Here is a 16,326-nt window from a genome sequence, read left to right on the forward strand (position 1 = left end):
ATGGAGAACACTGCCGAAATCAATATTATCAAGGATTTTGTCCGTAAATCCGCACACGAGGAAATGGAGCGGGATGGTTATACCCGGTTCCCCTTAGTAACCCAGCGGGAGTTATGGAAATGGAACAAGACTGTGAAAAGTTCGAAAAAAATAACCGCGCCATCCTTCCATTACTGTAAGTTGCCGGGTGCGGAGTTTCTGACGTCGGACCTAGAGGTACGCTCCACCCAGAATTCTCGGGATCTAGCTAAAGTTAAAAGGTCAGGCGTCACCTCGAAACCCGATTCGGGAAAAAGTCGAGGAGCTTATAATGCAGGGGCCCAGTATGGTGGAGTGCGTCGCGGTTCCCGAGTCTGACCAGAAGTCGCCACTTGACTTCATGACAGCACACCCCATTCACACCCGTGATGCGATTTCCTTTATTCCGCTAACAGGAAATGCCGACTGGGATAACGGGTTGTTTGCGATTTGTACTGGCTCTCATTATCAGAGTCTCGAGCAATTTTACCGCCAGCCTGAGCGAGATATTCACCGGATTGTGGTCGAGCAATACTGGGTCCTTCCAGTTGAAGGGGCGACCTTTGTTCAACCGTCGCCGAACGGTGGTATGAAGATGATTTGGGTGGGATTTTCTTCCCACCCAATGGGGCCTACATCCAATTGCCTTATGTATTTCCGTTTATGAAAGTTTGACTAGTTATAACTGGATCTCATGGCTTGAGCACGTATTCTTTCTTTGTGTAAGATAAGCCTGTATTGGTAACCTCGATCTATCCATTTACATCCACTGGTGGTTGAAAAGTGGATGTAGAGGGTGTATGCAAACTAACCCAAATTGGTAAAGCGTGTCCCTTCCCTCACCCCGAGATTCCGTGATCTCCAATGGACTCTTTCAGCTTGCAGGCTGCTGGACATTCTATCTGCCATGGCGGGAAGGAAGCCCCAGCGTATTATCCAGGCAAAGGATATCTTTGATTGCATGCTGCGCCAATTGAATAACGTCTCAAAATATTTTGAAAAGGACCACACCCAGTTAGTCTTGAGGATCGATCCCAAACCAGACCAAGACATCCGATTAGCTGCTCTGTTCATGAGTGGAGAAGACCCTCGGGATAGGAGTTTTTATCGACTACTGGGTTCAAGGTCTTTGGCATTGGAAAGGGAGCAATGGCCCAGCAACAGACCGTCAGATAGGGGTATGATCATCCCAAAGACCTACGGGATAGTCAGCAAATTTCTCCGCAGTCAAGGGCTAGAGGCCTCTACGTTTGTTAGAGAGGCATTACGGTCTGGTCAGATCCTTCTCCGTATTGAGGAGGGTGTTGGAGTTCCGGGAATCTCCTTGTGTCTGCTCCCGGTATTCCCGAAACTCCAGCACTTGCCACGGGACGAAGAAGCCAAAGCTATACAGTTATTAAAAGGTAGTTCGATGATTCTAAGATTGGCTGCACGCCTGTCCCTCTGCTTGTTGGGCGTTATGGATACCAAGCATGGTACAACTATCACATCGGTCAGTGTACTGATCCACTATCTCTTTCGCTTATCCTGATAATTTGTAGGATCCGTCAAGATTAGTTTTCAGGCTTTGGAGTTAGAGGGTTCGCGCACAACTCCAGCCTCGGATCCTATTCGCTGTACTTGAATACTGGGGAGCGCCGCCACAAGCCCAGAAATCCCATTATTGGCTGTGTTTGGGTCTACCGGTATATCCACTTGTCAATATAACTTTTACCCCTTGGTAGTTGTTATGCGTGGGGGTTGGTAACGAGCTGAATGGGGCGCTACGGTGCGAAAGGGAGTGTCTATATGGGAGAGAAGATAGGACCACGTATATTGCAGAACTAATCGCTGGCCTTCAAGAGTTCAGGCCCGCGGGTGCGAATATAAACACTTCGCACCTGACTAAGCATCTTAGCTAAGGATCTAGCTATCGCGCTTCCGAGCGCTCCTAACACTATCTTCCCCTCCAAGAGGCTTCGCCCTCGAAGCCTTAAAGACTGTAGTATGAATATATGCGTTATGATGGGTAGTGTGTCATAGATTCCAATCCCTTGAGTCCTTCCCATAATGGTTTGTGCGGTTGATCGATGTTTGGTACGATGTCTTGGAGCTTGGGTGAGTGTAGGTGTGTTTTCGCAGGTAGTCGCTCCATGGCAACAGTTCTGCTTCATTCACTGCAGTTTTTCGCCCGTTTGAGCTTAGTTCTGTTGTTGAACGCTGAGCTTTTTGCTTCCTCTCTCTCTCTTCTCTTTTCTTCTCCTCTTCTCTTCTCAAACCACCCAACTTCTTGCGGTACGTGCGCACTCTTCTGCCTCAGCTAATAAGGGTAACGGCTCCTCCAGCGCTTTCTCGCATGTTTTGAGCTTACTAATATGGGTGTTTTCGCAGATGGTCGCCGCAAAGCTTCGTCGCCTCCATCGGGAGAATCCGCCCACGACGCCGTCGCCTTCTCCGTGGGTTCGTCCTCGTTCATCCTCTGAAGAGATGTGTTTTCACACCTGCGCCCCCTCGGTTTCGCCGGAATGGGAGGGATTTCCATCCTCTCCTGCTTCGGCGGAGCCGGACGGAGTCGAATCGCCCTCTCCGGACGTGTCTGGTAAGTCCGGTGCGTTTATGTAAGGTAATGTTGCTAATTTGTGCGAAAGTTTCATCGCCCCTTTGTCTCCATCGGCGGCTTCGGTCGTCCAGGTGCAGACTACCCCTGCGCCGGTCCATGTTGATACGAATGGTTTGCCTTTGGCCCAGGGGGGGTAGTCCTGGTGCCACCGTTGCCTTGTTCGTTTGGAGCGAGATGCTGCGTCAGCGTGTGTTTTCTTGCCAGGTCGTTTAAACTGTGTTTATTGTACTGGCCAGCGACACCCTTGTGTCGCTCCGGAGGTTGCCGCTGGTCCTTTGGCTGTTTCTATGGTTACTGCACATCGCACGTTTGTTGGACTTCCCCAGTCTAGTCGCCCTGCTGCGCAGGAGAGGGCGGCTGGGCTGGTAAGGGGAGTATAGACGTGCGGTTCGAAAACCTCGAATACAACGCGTGGATAGCAGTACATCTGTGCCTGTCCCTGAACGCACTCCATCGCATTCGCCCATGGCTCCCGTTCCTGCGACTCCCAGTCGCCTGGGTCGTTTTGTTGATGCGGTCCTTTCTCCCTTCAAGGGTTGAGTTGTCTCTTCGGGTGGGAGGTCGGTGTTATTGGGCCGTTGCGCCATCTTGTTTTAGTCGAATAGAATGCTATTTTCCCTTAGCCATGTAGCGCGTACGTCGTCGGGTAACGGGTGCTGTATTAGTAAGCCAGATGTCCAGGGCTTCAGTGTCTTCGACGTGCGATCTTGGTTCCCAGGTATCGTCATCAGGTGGATAGCCCTTCCATCGCACCAAATAGCTTATGTTACCACTTTTGTCGCGTTTTTCCTCCAGAATTTGATCGATTTCCCACTCCTCTTCGCCGTTGATTGGTATTGGCGGGGGTCGGCTCCATTGACCCGGTCGTTCATGGTATGGCTCCAACAAAGACACGTGGAAAACGGGGTGCAGACGGCGATATTTTGGTGGTAGTTGAAGCTTGTACGATTGGTTTCCCCATGCATCAATAATGGAAAATGGGCCTAGCTGGCGGTGGTCTAATTTCGCATTAGGTCGCACTGTAGAGACATTCTTCGCCCGTAGCATGACTTGATCACCAATCTTGAATTGTCTGTCGATCCGACGCTTATTATATTGCCTTGCCATGGCTTTTGCGCCTTTTCAAGCGCATCCTTGACCAAGGATCGCTTTTCCTTGAGCTGTGTTGCGCGCTCCAACGCTGCTGGCGCATGGCCAGTGGGATCAGGATCGACATTAATTCTCAGGCTAGGGACGAAGCCCATCAATGCTTCATGTGGGCTTGTCTTTGTGGATGAATGAATCGCAGCATTATATGTAACTTGTGCCATTGGCAGCCAGTCAACCCAATCATCTTGCAAGAAACTCGCATAGGCTCGCAGGTAATACTCCAATGTTTGGTTTTGGCGTTCTGTCTGACCATCTGTCTGCGGATGAAACGCAGTAGACAGTTTCCGCTTTGATCCTAGGCAATAGCACAGTGTCGACCAGTAGCTACTGGTAAACAGCGAGCCCCTGTCCGACACCCATCGCTTTGGATTACCAAACATGGGTACCACCTTTGATAAACCAAATGTGCGAGTTCTGGCGCCGAGATATCCTTATTACAAGGAGTGTAGAGTGCGAACTTTGTTAGGGTATCCACAACCACTAATATCGCATCATAACTCTCTGTGCCCCTGGGCTAACAGATATACTTGGTGAACTGGGCGGTAGTCCAGTAATAAAATCAAGAGTCAGCACTTCCCCAGGCTGCTCTGGCACCGGCAAAGGCTCCAGCTTGCCATAAGGTGCGTGTCTATGCACTTGAATTCTTTGACAAATATCGCAGGTTTTCACATAATTCAGCACATCGCCACGCATACCATGCCAATAGTATTTGCGTTCGACGGCTTCCAAGGTGCGTTTTCCTCTAAAATGTCCTCCCTGAGGATCATCATGATTTGCTTTCATAATTTCATGTGTTACCGCAGGAATTCTGGGCACATAAACGCGACCTTGGTACCTGAGTAGGCCATTTTCGCCAATTCCCCAGGCCGGACTGCCATAGTCCCCAGCTTGCGATCAACTTTTCGCTTAATATCGCGTACTTCGCGATTCTCTTGGTGCAATTTGCACAAATAGTCCACCATGGACTCCTCAATGCTGGAGTAAGCTGATTCGGATCCAATGACCTTGCGGACATAGATCCGTGGCACCCAGGTGTCTAGAATTCTGGTAACGCCGGCAGCACAGTCCTCATCCACGGGTGCGTTCTTATCCACGTGGGCATGCATACTCCCCATGGAGATATGCGCATCAGAGCTCATTTTATTTAATTGTTTGGACCCGCCTTCGGTGTCCAGCGCCATTATTCCCGCCCATGCGGTTTTAACTCATTGGGTGCGTCATCCCAATGACTCTTGCCCATGGCCAATTTCAACTTTGATCGCAATGTGGGAAGCAGTGACGCATCACTTACTTCATCTGCGCTCGGCAGATAATCTGGCCTTCTACTTGGCGCATCTGCAGGGTTCTTTACCCCAGGTCGGTGCTCAATATGAAAATCGAACGCGCTCAGCAACTCGACCCATCTCGCCTGACGTCCATTAAGCCGCTTCAATGTGGGCCGCATGAAACCGCTTAGGTTGGCATGGTCAGACTTCACCACTATTGGCTCCCCGCTCCCTTCGAGGTAATGTCGCCAAACTTTGAATGCTTCAATGATCGCTAACAACTCTTGGTCATGCGTATCATACCTGCGTTCAGAATCGGTCATCTTTCGTGAGAAAATGCCACAGGATGCCACTCGTTATCATCCTGTAATTGGGAGATTATCGCACTTATGGCGAAACCAGACGCATCTGTCTCTACCCTGGTCCTATTCCTAGGGTCATAATGAGATAGCAATGGTGCGCTCGAAAACGCACTTTTAGTTTATTAAACGCAACTCTTGCGTCCTCAGGCAGCTCAAGGCGCTGGTTCAAGAACCATTGCCTTTTACTCCTCCCCCTTGCTCCCCTCGGGTGAGCTGGGTCAGCGGCAATGCAATGCGGGAATAACCCTCAATAAAACGCCTGTAAAAAATTTGCAAATCCCAGGAATATCATAATCTCTCGCACGGTTGTTGGCTCCGGCCAAGCCTGGATGGTAGCCACACGGCTTTCCTCCATCTGAATGCCCGAAGGCGTGATGATAAATCCCAGGTATTCCACACTTTTCACATGAAATGAGCATTTGCTCAGCTTGGCGTATAGCCCGAATTGTCGCAGTCTCTCCAAAACTGCGGTAACATGCTCAGCATGTTCCTCCTCACTCTGCGAGTATATAAGAATGTCATCCAGATAAACAACACAGCAATGGTCCAGTAGGTTGCTTAATGCGCGATTAATATAGGACTGGAACGTAGCTGGGGCGTTGGCTAGCCCGAATGGCATGACAGTGTATTCAAAGTGACCATATCTTGTGCGAAATGCAGTTTTCCATTCATCCCCTTTTTAATTCGAATGCGGTGATACGCGTCTCTCAGGTCAAGTTTGGTATATATCTTAGCACCGGCCAAGCGATCCATAGTCTCGCTAACAAGTGGTAAGGGGTAACGATTTTTGACAGTAATCTCGTTCAAACCGCGGTAATCCACACAGAGTCGCAGTGTTCCGTCGGACTTCGGTACAAAGATAATAGGTGCGCCAGCTGGGCTCTTCGAGGGACGAATCCATCCCTTTTCTAGCGCTGCCTCAATATATCTGCGCAGTACTGCGAGCTCACTTTCGGACAAGGGGTAAATTGGTCGGTATGGGGGTTCCTTTCCCGGTTGTATATCAATTGTATGGTCGTGGTCTGCATGCGCAGGTAGAATCCCTGCATTTTCCTCCGAAAAGACATCTTCGAACTCCTTGTAGATTGCGGGTATTCGCACTCCTTCGCCGACTGTCGCAGAACCCACACGGATTTCGACCTGGTTATTCTCGGTTGTGGATACGTACGCTGCGTAGACTTGTTTTCCCTCTCTTAAAGTGCGATTTACCTCTGCTTCGTTGATTATCTCGACTTCTTTCTCCGGAGGTATTTTCCGGTATTCCCATGTTCCTAGTTCCCAGTCGACGTTTGGGTTCGCCTCTCTCAACCAAGGGTATCCTAGAATCGCATCATAATGGTCCATATCAACCACATCGAATGTTCTTTCAATCGTTCCTACGAACACCGTGGCAATCTTGGGTGGTTGCCCTCAGCCTGTAGCGTCCGTAGCAACGGATGCGGTGACCATCTAGGGCCATTATCCTCCGCGGGCCTATTGCAGGCTCCGGGAGGTGCGCATCTGCGAACCTTCGGCTGATAAGAAGGGCTTGACACCCTGAGTCGATTAACGCACAAGTTGGAATGGTGCGCTCTTGTGTTTGCAGCTCAACCATAGTCTCAATGGCATCATCTTTTTGGATTTTCCTCCTCTAGGCCCAGAGCCGCAGCTGCTCGCATCACTGGGCCACCTAGTTTTTGCCTGGTTGTCGTCCCTTCTCGCACGTTTGGGACATTGAGGCGCAATATGTCCCTTTTCTCCGCAGACATAGCATTCAATATCAGGGTTATGCGACTGCTGTCGCTTATGACCTTTGGGACCTATTAGAGTTTCCTCTAAAGGCGCGATTGTTGCCTCTCCATGGCTTGTCTGGGCCCCGTTGACTGGAAGGTTGTTGTCTTTCCGTGTTGCCTGGGGTCGTCGTCCGGTGCCGCATAGCTAAGCTGTGTTGGCTTCTCCTATTTTTCGCTTGCGATATTTCCTTGCGTCGACCCGGTATAGAATCTTCAATTGTTTGGAGGTGGGCGATATAGCCTTCATATGTCTCTGGTTCGTTGGGGTATTTAAGCGCTTCGTGTCGCAGGTCTTGCTTGACTCTTGTCCGGAGGTGATCCTTTCGTTGATTTTCTGTGTATGCTTCTGGGAGCTGAACTTCCCATTGGTTAAGGTAAGCTGCGAATTCCCGTACGTTTTGGTGATCCTGTTGTCTGGCGTCATGGTAGCGTTGGCTCGCATCTCTTCGCAGGTTAACAGGGTCGTTTAATTGGCGTAGTAGAAACTTGCGAAAGTCCTCCCAGGTAGGTTTATCGGCGACTTCCTCCTCGTGTTGCCTCCATAGGCGGATAAATGTTGCGCATAGATGTGCCGTACCTTCCACCACTTTCGTCGTATCATTAGTAAAGTAGTAGCGATTTCGTTCGAAATGGGTCTCCATGCGTGCGATAAATGTCTGGTATTCCTGCATGTTCTTTCCCATGTATTCCGAGACATGTGCTGGGGGTGCTGGCGGTTTTAATGCGTGCGTGGGCTCTTGCATAGGCTGGGGTGCGGTTTCTTGTGGTATTCCATGGTCGGGTGTGCTTATATTGGATTCTGGCCGCGAAATTGTTGCACTTCGGTTTTCTTGGATGCGTTTCTCATGATCAATAAGCTCTTGCAATGTCCTCCTTTTTATTTTCCATGCGTAATCTCTTGAGTTCCTGCTTTTGTTGGCGTATCTGGTCCCGGAGTTCGGCAAATTCATTATCCGATGAAGAATCGTTTGTTGTTGTGGACCCAGTAGCCCCTTTTCGAGGGCTATCGCCTTGCAACACAGCTGTTTCCTCAACTGTTTCTTCAGCTGGGCCCGGATTCATCGAAGCATCAGGTTGTGCTTGGATAGATGCGGTATTCTCTGAGACGGGGTTGACAGAATTCTCGGTGTTTCGGGTGGCTTGGGAGCCAGCACGCTGCACGCGTCGAGGTGCCATAGTGCTCCTTTCAGCGGGTTACCGTTGGGGTGAGCGATTAGAACTGTTATGCGTGGGGGTTGGTAACGAGCTGAATGGGGCGCTACGGTGCGAAAGGGAGTGTCTATATGGGAGAGAAGATAGGACCACGTATATTGCAGAACTAATCGCTGGCCTTCAAGAGTTCAGGCCCGCGGGTGCGAATATAAACACTTCGCACCTGACTAAGCATCTTAGCTAAGGATCTAGCTATCGCGCTTCCGAGCGCTCCTAACAGTAGTTACTGATCATATTGAAGTAATAATTTGATTCGTGAGACTGACTGGCCTGCATCGTGCTCTTCCCTTTTGTGTAGGCTGTCTGCCACGTCTAGAACACGTATTATGTAGGTAACCAAGCATTTGCTCGAGCATCCACAAGAGATTAAAAAATACGACCTACTACATTAGGTTTTCGTATTTATCCCTACCTTCCTCGCTGTAAGAATATGCCTACCTTTAATCTATTATTCCCAGTACTTGTGGCCCTACGAGCTGAACTCCTTAAGGGCAGAAATTTGTCAACATGGACTCCAATTCCTATCAGCCCACCGAGGAGGGTATCTTGTGTGGGGATTGCCATAAATTCATATTAAGAGTTTATTTAAATGGAGGCGAAAAGTACGCGTCCGTGCCAGAGAAGCGTCTCTGCGCCCTTTGTAAGAGAGAATGCGGATACGGGGTAATGGTATGTGAGCTATATTTAGTGAAGAATTAACAAAGTGACTGTTGCTGACCTCTCTAATGATGTCCGAAAACCTCACAAAAATCGTGCAAGATGCTCGTGAAATGAAGAAGCGGATTAAAGAGCTGGAGCATGAACACCAAATGCGTGAGCAAGATGCCTGCAGGTAGTTTCCCCTACTTATTTTGCGACTTGCTGCTAACCTTTACTGTAGCAGGTGAATCCATCCTAGACTGGCTGTACTTTTTTTAGTACGAAGATAGGAAGACTGGATTATTTTAGTGTCAGTTACCATGCTATTTTTTTAAAAAAAAATGAAACTCTCTATCTTTTTTAGCTCTTGCTTTAAAAAAGAGAAGAAAAAAAAAAAAAAAAATCGTAATTAGCTTCGTTCGGAGGTATTAGTCTTTATTAAAGGTAAGGAGTGGGTTAGGTAATAAGTACCAGGCGGGGAGCCTATAAAGGGGCGGAGAAGCCCATACCAAGTTTACCTCATGTCATTAGCTATGTTCACCCTTTAAATCCATAAAAATCACCCAAATTGTCATTGCTAGAAGAATGGATACCGAGCCAGTTGAAGCCAGTGAATCTGACGAGGGATTTTATGATGGGTATATGTTCGCTATCATGGCTCTGTGTTTGGTCCCATTCTGATTTTTGCAGATCCAGGATAGAACTGGTCAGCTCAATATACGAAACAATCTACAAATACGGACGGCATTATCCGGCAACGAGCAAAGACCAATATCCCTGGCCCGCTGACGAGGTATGTATTCCTTCACTTTCCAGGATGTTGTTAACCTGGTTATATTAAGATAGATAAAGAACGGCAAGGTCAGTGCACTTTAATTTCTTAAGGCTTATTAACCAAATGAACAGCTGAGCAATTTCTCCTATTTTGCAAGCTTTTTTTTCAAAGCAGGCTGTCTCCGACTCCTGCTAGTCCACCTCGAGCTGTGCTTGATCTTAGAACTGGTGTTGGCCACTGGGCTATTGAATTCGGTACTTATTTCCCATGACGTCTTCTCAATATGAAGTTGCTAATTTTTAACCCTTTAGCTGATAGGAACCCGCATTCGCTTGTAAGCCCAAGTGATTCCTTTCCAAGAAATGAGAGTGACTATTTAGGTTTATGGGATTGATCTGGTTCATATGCAAGAGGAGTGGTATGGATTGTATTAAATTATTTGGCCAGAGTAATTAATCTGAAACAGGGTTCCAGTCAACTGCCAGTTCTTAATTGATGACCTTACTAAGCAGGACTGGCACACTCCCTTTTATAATATAGATATCATCCACATTGGCGCGCTGGGTGGTGACTGCCAACTCTTAACATGCCTTATGGATGGAGCCTACCGGTAGTCCTTACAATGTCTATCACTTTTATATGTCTAACTCTCATTGTAGGTGCTGTGTGCCTGGAGGAGTGGTTGAGATTTGGGATACCATGATTTGGTTGCAAGAATCCGGCGAGAAAACGGGCCTCCATCATTTCTACCACAACATGCATAATGCCTATCAGAGAAGCGGGCGCTTTTAGACCTACCTCTCTTATATTCCAGAGAGTTTAGACGCCATGGCTTTATTAATGTGGTTGACCATGTCTACAACATACCTCTCGACCCAACATGTCCCAATCCTCTTGCAAGAGCGATAGTCAAGAACTGGGCCAATGGATTTGAATCATATAGCTTGGAGCTCTTCGACAAGGAACTCCAGAAGCACTGCTTAGACAGTTTACTAGATTGCGCGACAGCACGTCAGGCTCTTAGGAAAGGAGTTAATGGCTTCCTGCAAGTGTAAGTACCTATCACTCCAGTATGCGTTGGACAATTTGCTAAGAGCCGTTTAATAGCCGAGTTACATCAGGACTAAAGCCAGCTACAAACAACTGAGGTGACTTTAGTTGATGTTAAAGTAACTGCTGTATTAATAGTATCACTTCTGTATTTATTTTGGAGCAAAACAGTAGCTTGTACATTTATAATTAAAGGGATATCAGACTACTGGGATATAATATCTGGGCTGGTAATCCGTCACAACAAAAATATCACTAGTAGTTGTAAGCAAAAATGTAATTTTAAATGCATCACATACAACTGCAATAGATGGCTTGCCATAGGCCAGTTGCTACCCACTAGGGTAATGTTCTATTTCCGCTGACCCTTGTAAGTAGCCAAAGAAGTGGGCCACCGCATTGGTATATAAAGGGACAAGGCCATCACCCCATGGAAAATATATCTTTCCTTTCTCCCTACCCCAAAAGTTTTCGGCAAGTTGATTCCTTGCACAAAAAATCAAACAATCTTTACCAGATTTCACTGAAAGGACGCCAAGGGCCACAATTGCCATAGCTGCCAAGCTTCAACAAACTCGGATGATGAACAATTATCTTTCATGTCCACACAGTCCGGTTGGATAACAAGGGAAATAATTCATTCTACACCGAGAATGGATTGTCTGAATATGCTGGATGATGAGTTGATAGGTAAGTAAATTTTTAATTCTCTTGCACATATAGGGCTAAATAGACTTTAGGTGCAACAGGATACCAGCCTTATATCAGCGGACCTTCTAGTATCGAGGAGCCTGAAACTTCAAATTTCTCTCAAAATATGCTTAGTGAACAGATAAACTCTATCCCATATTTTGTGTGCCATAATTGTTGCAAGAGATTGAGTTCAGCCGTCTTTCCTGGCGCACAAGTCAACTATGAATGGATTATTGGAGAGCAATGGTGTATTGGAGAGCAATGGTGTATTTGTTGCAGAGAAAATTGCGACTATGGCATATTTGTAAGTAAACCATACCAACTAGGATTGCTGTTAACTAACCCTCCTCATGACCCCTGCACAACGAGCCGCTCAGATAGTGAAAGCTCGTGATAAAGAGATGTGGTCATTGTGGTTGTCTCAAAGTAATAAGAGCGAGGCACAAGCCTCTAAAGCACATAGCCCAGGAGCACCGCAGCCTTTCCAACCATTGGGTCCGCTACTCGGAGATACACATCACTTGCAGTTTTATCGTCAATTATTGGTTTCTCTTCTTCCAGAAAACACTTGGCACAAGCTTACACAACATATTGCTACCAAGTTTTCAGATAAAATAACACTGGACAATACTCTGTTGGAAAAGATTAACGGGCAGGCTGAGTTATCAAGCAATGGTAAGTTATTGCCAGGCTGCGAGTGGACTGCAACTTGGCTGAGTTGTAAGCAGATTATATCACAGCCCTGAAGTCCGCCCTGCTTCAGCTTCCATTTCAGGATCTGAAGTTGTCTGTATGCAACAACCGGAATGCATTTGGTGGAACAGAATATCGAGTGATAGAAAAAATCCTAGACGCCTGGATGTTAGGAACGGGGAACCGTCAGCCGCAGCCAGGCTGGTTTTCGGGCTCCCGACAGTGCAAGGATGCTGGTGGAACTAACACTGAAAAATCTTGTTCTTATAGTATCGACGCAGTTGCCGCAGTCCAACACACGAAGCTTTCTCCGGCATCCACCTTACGGCCTAAAAAGCCCACAGGCGGAATTGAAAAACGGCGGAGAGGCAGGCCTTCCGGCTCCGGTGCTCTATGGAGAAAGGGCCCTGGAAAAATAGAACCCGAAGACAAGAATCGTGTTCACGGTACATATGCAGAGCTTCTTCGGCAATGTATGCTGGCCGCACCAGACTGCAAACTAAAACTTAGGGACATATATGCCTGGTTCGAGCAAAATACCACAAAATGCAAGGCTGGGTCATTCAAAAATACGATCTGCCAGACTCTTTCCTTAAATCCTGTACGTTTCCCAAGCTATATACACTTGCTCGGTCTCCCCGACATGTTTTTTATAGGATAATACTTAACAGGCCTTCTAGGCATTCGAACAGGCTCCAGAAAAATCGTCAACTGGAAAAAGGCGGCATGCTGGCGCTTGACCAATGACGCAGCAGAGAATGGTGTGAAGCCAACACGTAAACAGGCCACTGGAGTTAATTGAGGCGGTGCGCCAAACGACAAGATAGGCAGGATGGGGTACAGAAGAGGCTTGTGTTAAGTATTAATCTAGGAGTCTGTTTAATTTATTTCTTATCTTCGAGCTTGTACGCTTATTGGCCAATTTTATTTGATTTTTCCGTTGTCATATTTCTAAAATTACTATGTCTGGCAAGATAAACATGCTATCCCGAAATGTCAAGGTCTGCGAAAATGCAATGGCTAAGATAGATCTCACAGGCCAGACCATACACAGCGCCGTGTAGAAGACTTGCCGAAAATTCTGCCCGGCATCAACCCTTTATGCTTCCAAATATTAATGAAGGAAATTTTGCTGTTGCACAGCATTACCACGTACGGTTCACCCGTTCTTATCGTGCCCCACTGGACAAATCAAGCCATTGGAATTCAGGGATGTCAACGAGCAAAACATATGCCTTCGCATATGTACTTCGTGCACCAGGTAAATATACGTTTACCTGGTTTGTAGTCATCTGTCCCTGATAATTTTCACTCAATGCACGTATTATTTATATCTGTATAGTGTGAAGTCACTTCATCTGTACACTTTCCCTCGAACTAGCAAGGCTTGTTGCTTGCGGAGCCAAAGAGGTTCGAATCAATTCTCCAAATCCAAAAATTGTCCCAGGAATAATCGACATCCTTAATTTTCAGCTAGCGTTGCTATCAGAATTACTAGGCACCACATGGAACCGCGTAATAGACGCGATCATAACTATCCATGGGAGTACTGTGGCAAGGTACTTTGCTCTACATTCATTTGAAAGTAGTCTGTCTAATAATATCCGAACAGACTTTCAACCGCAAATCGGACCTCTGCAGACACTATCGAATACACATTAATGAAAGACCACATCACTGCCCAGTCAAGGACTGTAGCAAGAGCTTTATTCAAAGCAGCGCATTGACTGTCCACATCCGAACCCACACTGGGGAAAAGCCTCACATCTGTGAACACGAAGGTTGTCGAAAGGCATTCTCTGACATTTGTGACTCCGTCATTGTGTTCGATCCCTGCAATTGCTGATAAATCTCTCCAGGCGTCGAGTCTAGCCAGCCATCGAAGAGTTCACACTGGGAAGCGGCTATACGTCTGCCAGGAACCTGCATGCAAACTAAGGTGAGATTGGAATGTACGCATGGAGACCTGGCGTTGCTAACACGGTCACGTAGCTTTTGTCGCAAAACCACCCTGACCAAACATCAACATCGCTCGCATCCCCGGGCACGGAGACTTGACAACCGGAAGATGCAACATCCGAGCATTTGTGCCAGACTCCGATTAATACTTCCATAGCGAATGGCCGGTATCTCCTCGCCCAGCAACCCTATTACCCTCACTCATCTATGCTGGTGAACCAGCTCTACCCTCCAGAAAAGATGCCTATGACACCAGCTGCCATGCGGAAGGGATCTCAATTGTTGCCCACAATGTACCCGTGACATCCCCCATGACATACGGCATGTTCGGCAACGATTAATGCTGCAACTCATGCATCAGCGGTACGCCCTATGCCGTTCAGGCCAGGTATCACCGGAGTTCCAGCATCCCTTTGTAGACGTGCCCCTTTGTAGACGTGCCAGCGGCGGAAGGACAACGCCCCATAGTTAAGTATCCTCTGAATTTCCGGTAATTCATTACAGCTGCGTCCGAATGAAGACGGTGGTTGCTCCTCTTCCTCCCCTTAATCTTGACATTCATCCGTCATTACCTGCAGCATCAAATAAGCCGGCTAATTAGTAATATTAGAGGTGTCCAACATTATAAGTCCCTTCCAACTATGCGACATATATATTAAAGTTATAAATATACCACGCCTCCCAGGCCCTCCTTTGAACAGAATTTAGAAAATATAAGTGATGTAATGATAGGCTGATTTCTGTATTCATCACAGAATACTATGTCAGGACCCTGCTATTGACTCCGGAACCCGCCTTTTAAAGAGGTAGCATGGAGAGCGTTGCCGAATAGCCCGCCCTGTGTGTTGACACCGGCGCCTTTCTCTAGTGGTGGCTGGACGACCTCCTTGTTGCCTTGTGAGGAGGCAGCAGGGAGAGCGTTGCGTCGTACTCCCTATCCCGCTCGTTGATATCGGCGCCTTTCTCTAGCGGCAGCTGCACGACCTCTTTGTGGCCTTGAGAAGAGGCAGAATAGAGTGTTGCCTCTGTACTTCCAACCCCGTGCGTTGACATCGGCGCCTTCTGCCCGCCATCTCCGATCCCGTCTTGTTTGACAATCCCGTTGAAGGAACACAATCAAGCTGGCAGGAAATAAATGACGCAGCTTCTCTTCGCAGGATGGGTTGCTGAACAGAATGTTCAGTGGCTCTCGAGCCTACCCAAGGATAGATAGAACTCACTTCCGGAAACCGGCATTGACATTAGCACCCTAGCCGTCTCCTCCGAAGACATTAGCCCGAGTCGTGAGAAGAAATTCTCTCCGTCTGGAGCTGGATTCTTCAGCCGTCGGCTTAACGAAGATCAGGGTCCGACTGGCGAGAAGAAGCGCAGGAGAAGTACTCTCACTAAAGCGGCGAGTTTCTTTATCAACGCGAAAAACTCCCTTACCCTGAACGGCACGCAGGAAACCCCTTCTATCAGCACCAGCCTGCGGTCCCGGAAGAAGCCCACTACTGGGGAAGATGGACCCGGCCCTGAATGTCTCTCAAGGGTCATTCAATAACTCAGCCGGAGAATCGATACCCACACCTCGGTCATCTTTCCGTGTCTTATAACAAAAGCAGGCATGAGATTTCATAGGCCGATTCAGATGGATGCAATAAAGAAAAAGACCTTACAACCCCTTCGTTTAGTGGATATACAGAGCTGATGGTCCTAGGGAACCAACTCCAGCAAGAAAAATGGAGCTAAGAAAACTCAGCATAAGCAGGCTAAAGGGATTTGAGAAAGATGAAGAGGAACAAAGAAAAGGAGAAGAAACAAGCCCAATGATTAGCGCGCGGCCTAGATTCAAAATAGCTATGGAACTATGGCACTACAAGAGCTATATGATACATGATCGAAATCGACAAAAGCAAAATATGACACTGGGTATAAAAGAATTCGTAGATCATGGTTGCCATTCCAGTGGGTAAACAACATTATACGTTGTATTGCCAAACATAAAATCAAGTAGTGAAGGTTTGGCAAGCCCAGTTTATCAGCGCAGCTCAAAAACCTATATCTATTCTTCCTGTCCTCCCCGAAGGCGATTACAAGATAAAGCGAATATACAGCTCAGGCAAGTCGTAGCGCATGATGTATATGTCGTGGTCCAATT

At 47.5% G+C, this 16,326-nt stretch overlaps 5 protein-coding genes across 5 annotated transcripts; 2 read left to right on the top strand and 3 right to left on the bottom strand.

The window, feature by feature from the left end:
- Positions 1 to 2,754, top strand: ATNIH1004_005408 (uncharacterized protein; the record flags this gene model as incomplete). Its single annotated transcript, XM_033570062.1, has 5 exons — positions 1 to 216; positions 266 to 622; positions 845 to 1,510; positions 2,389 to 2,615; positions 2,646 to 2,754. 5 exons carry the CDS (start codon positions 1 to 3, stop codon positions 2,752 to 2,754), a joined length of 1,575 nt encoding a protein of 524 aa, XP_033426094.1.
- Positions 2,755 to 4,560: 1,806 nt separating this feature from the next.
- On the bottom strand, positions 4,561 to 4,905 carry ATNIH1004_005409 (uncharacterized protein; the record flags this gene model as incomplete). Its single annotated transcript, XM_033570063.1, has 1 exon — positions 4,561 to 4,905. One exon carries the CDS (start codon positions 4,903 to 4,905, stop codon positions 4,561 to 4,563), a length of 345 nt encoding a protein of 114 aa, XP_033426095.1.
- Positions 4,906 to 7,176: 2,271 nt separating this feature from the next.
- ATNIH1004_005410 (uncharacterized protein) lies at positions 7,177 to 7,908 on the bottom strand (the record flags this gene model as incomplete). Its single annotated transcript, XM_033570064.1, has 1 exon — positions 7,177 to 7,908. The coding sequence occupies one exon, from the start codon at positions 7,906 to 7,908 to the stop codon at positions 7,177 to 7,179; it is 732 nt and encodes a 243-aa protein (XP_033426096.1).
- A 106-nt stretch (positions 7,909 to 8,014) lies between these two features.
- ATNIH1004_005411 (uncharacterized protein) lies at positions 8,015 to 8,341 on the bottom strand (the record flags this gene model as incomplete). The annotated part of the gene is made up of 1 exon (XM_033570065.1): positions 8,015 to 8,341. The coding sequence occupies one exon, from the start codon at positions 8,339 to 8,341 to the stop codon at positions 8,015 to 8,017; it is 327 nt and encodes a 108-aa protein (XP_033426097.1).
- A 3,543-nt stretch (positions 8,342 to 11,884) lies between these two features.
- On the top strand, positions 11,885 to 15,729 carry PTC1_2 (Protein phosphatase 2C 1; the record flags this gene model as incomplete). The annotated part of the gene is made up of 3 exons (XM_033570066.1): positions 11,885 to 12,209; positions 12,263 to 12,700; positions 15,440 to 15,729. The coding sequence occupies 3 exons, from the start codon at positions 11,885 to 11,887 to the stop codon at positions 15,727 to 15,729; spliced, it is 1,053 nt and encodes a 350-aa protein (XP_033426098.1).
- Positions 15,730 to 16,326: the final 597 nt, after the last annotated feature.

This window comes from Aspergillus tanneri (assembly GCF_003426965.1).
Source record: "Aspergillus tanneri strain NIH1004 chromosome Unknown AapTan_4_pilon_pilon_pilon, whole genome shotgun sequence".
In the NCBI taxonomy this organism is placed as follows: Eukaryota; Fungi; Ascomycota; class Eurotiomycetes; order Eurotiales; family Aspergillaceae; genus Aspergillus; species Aspergillus tanneri.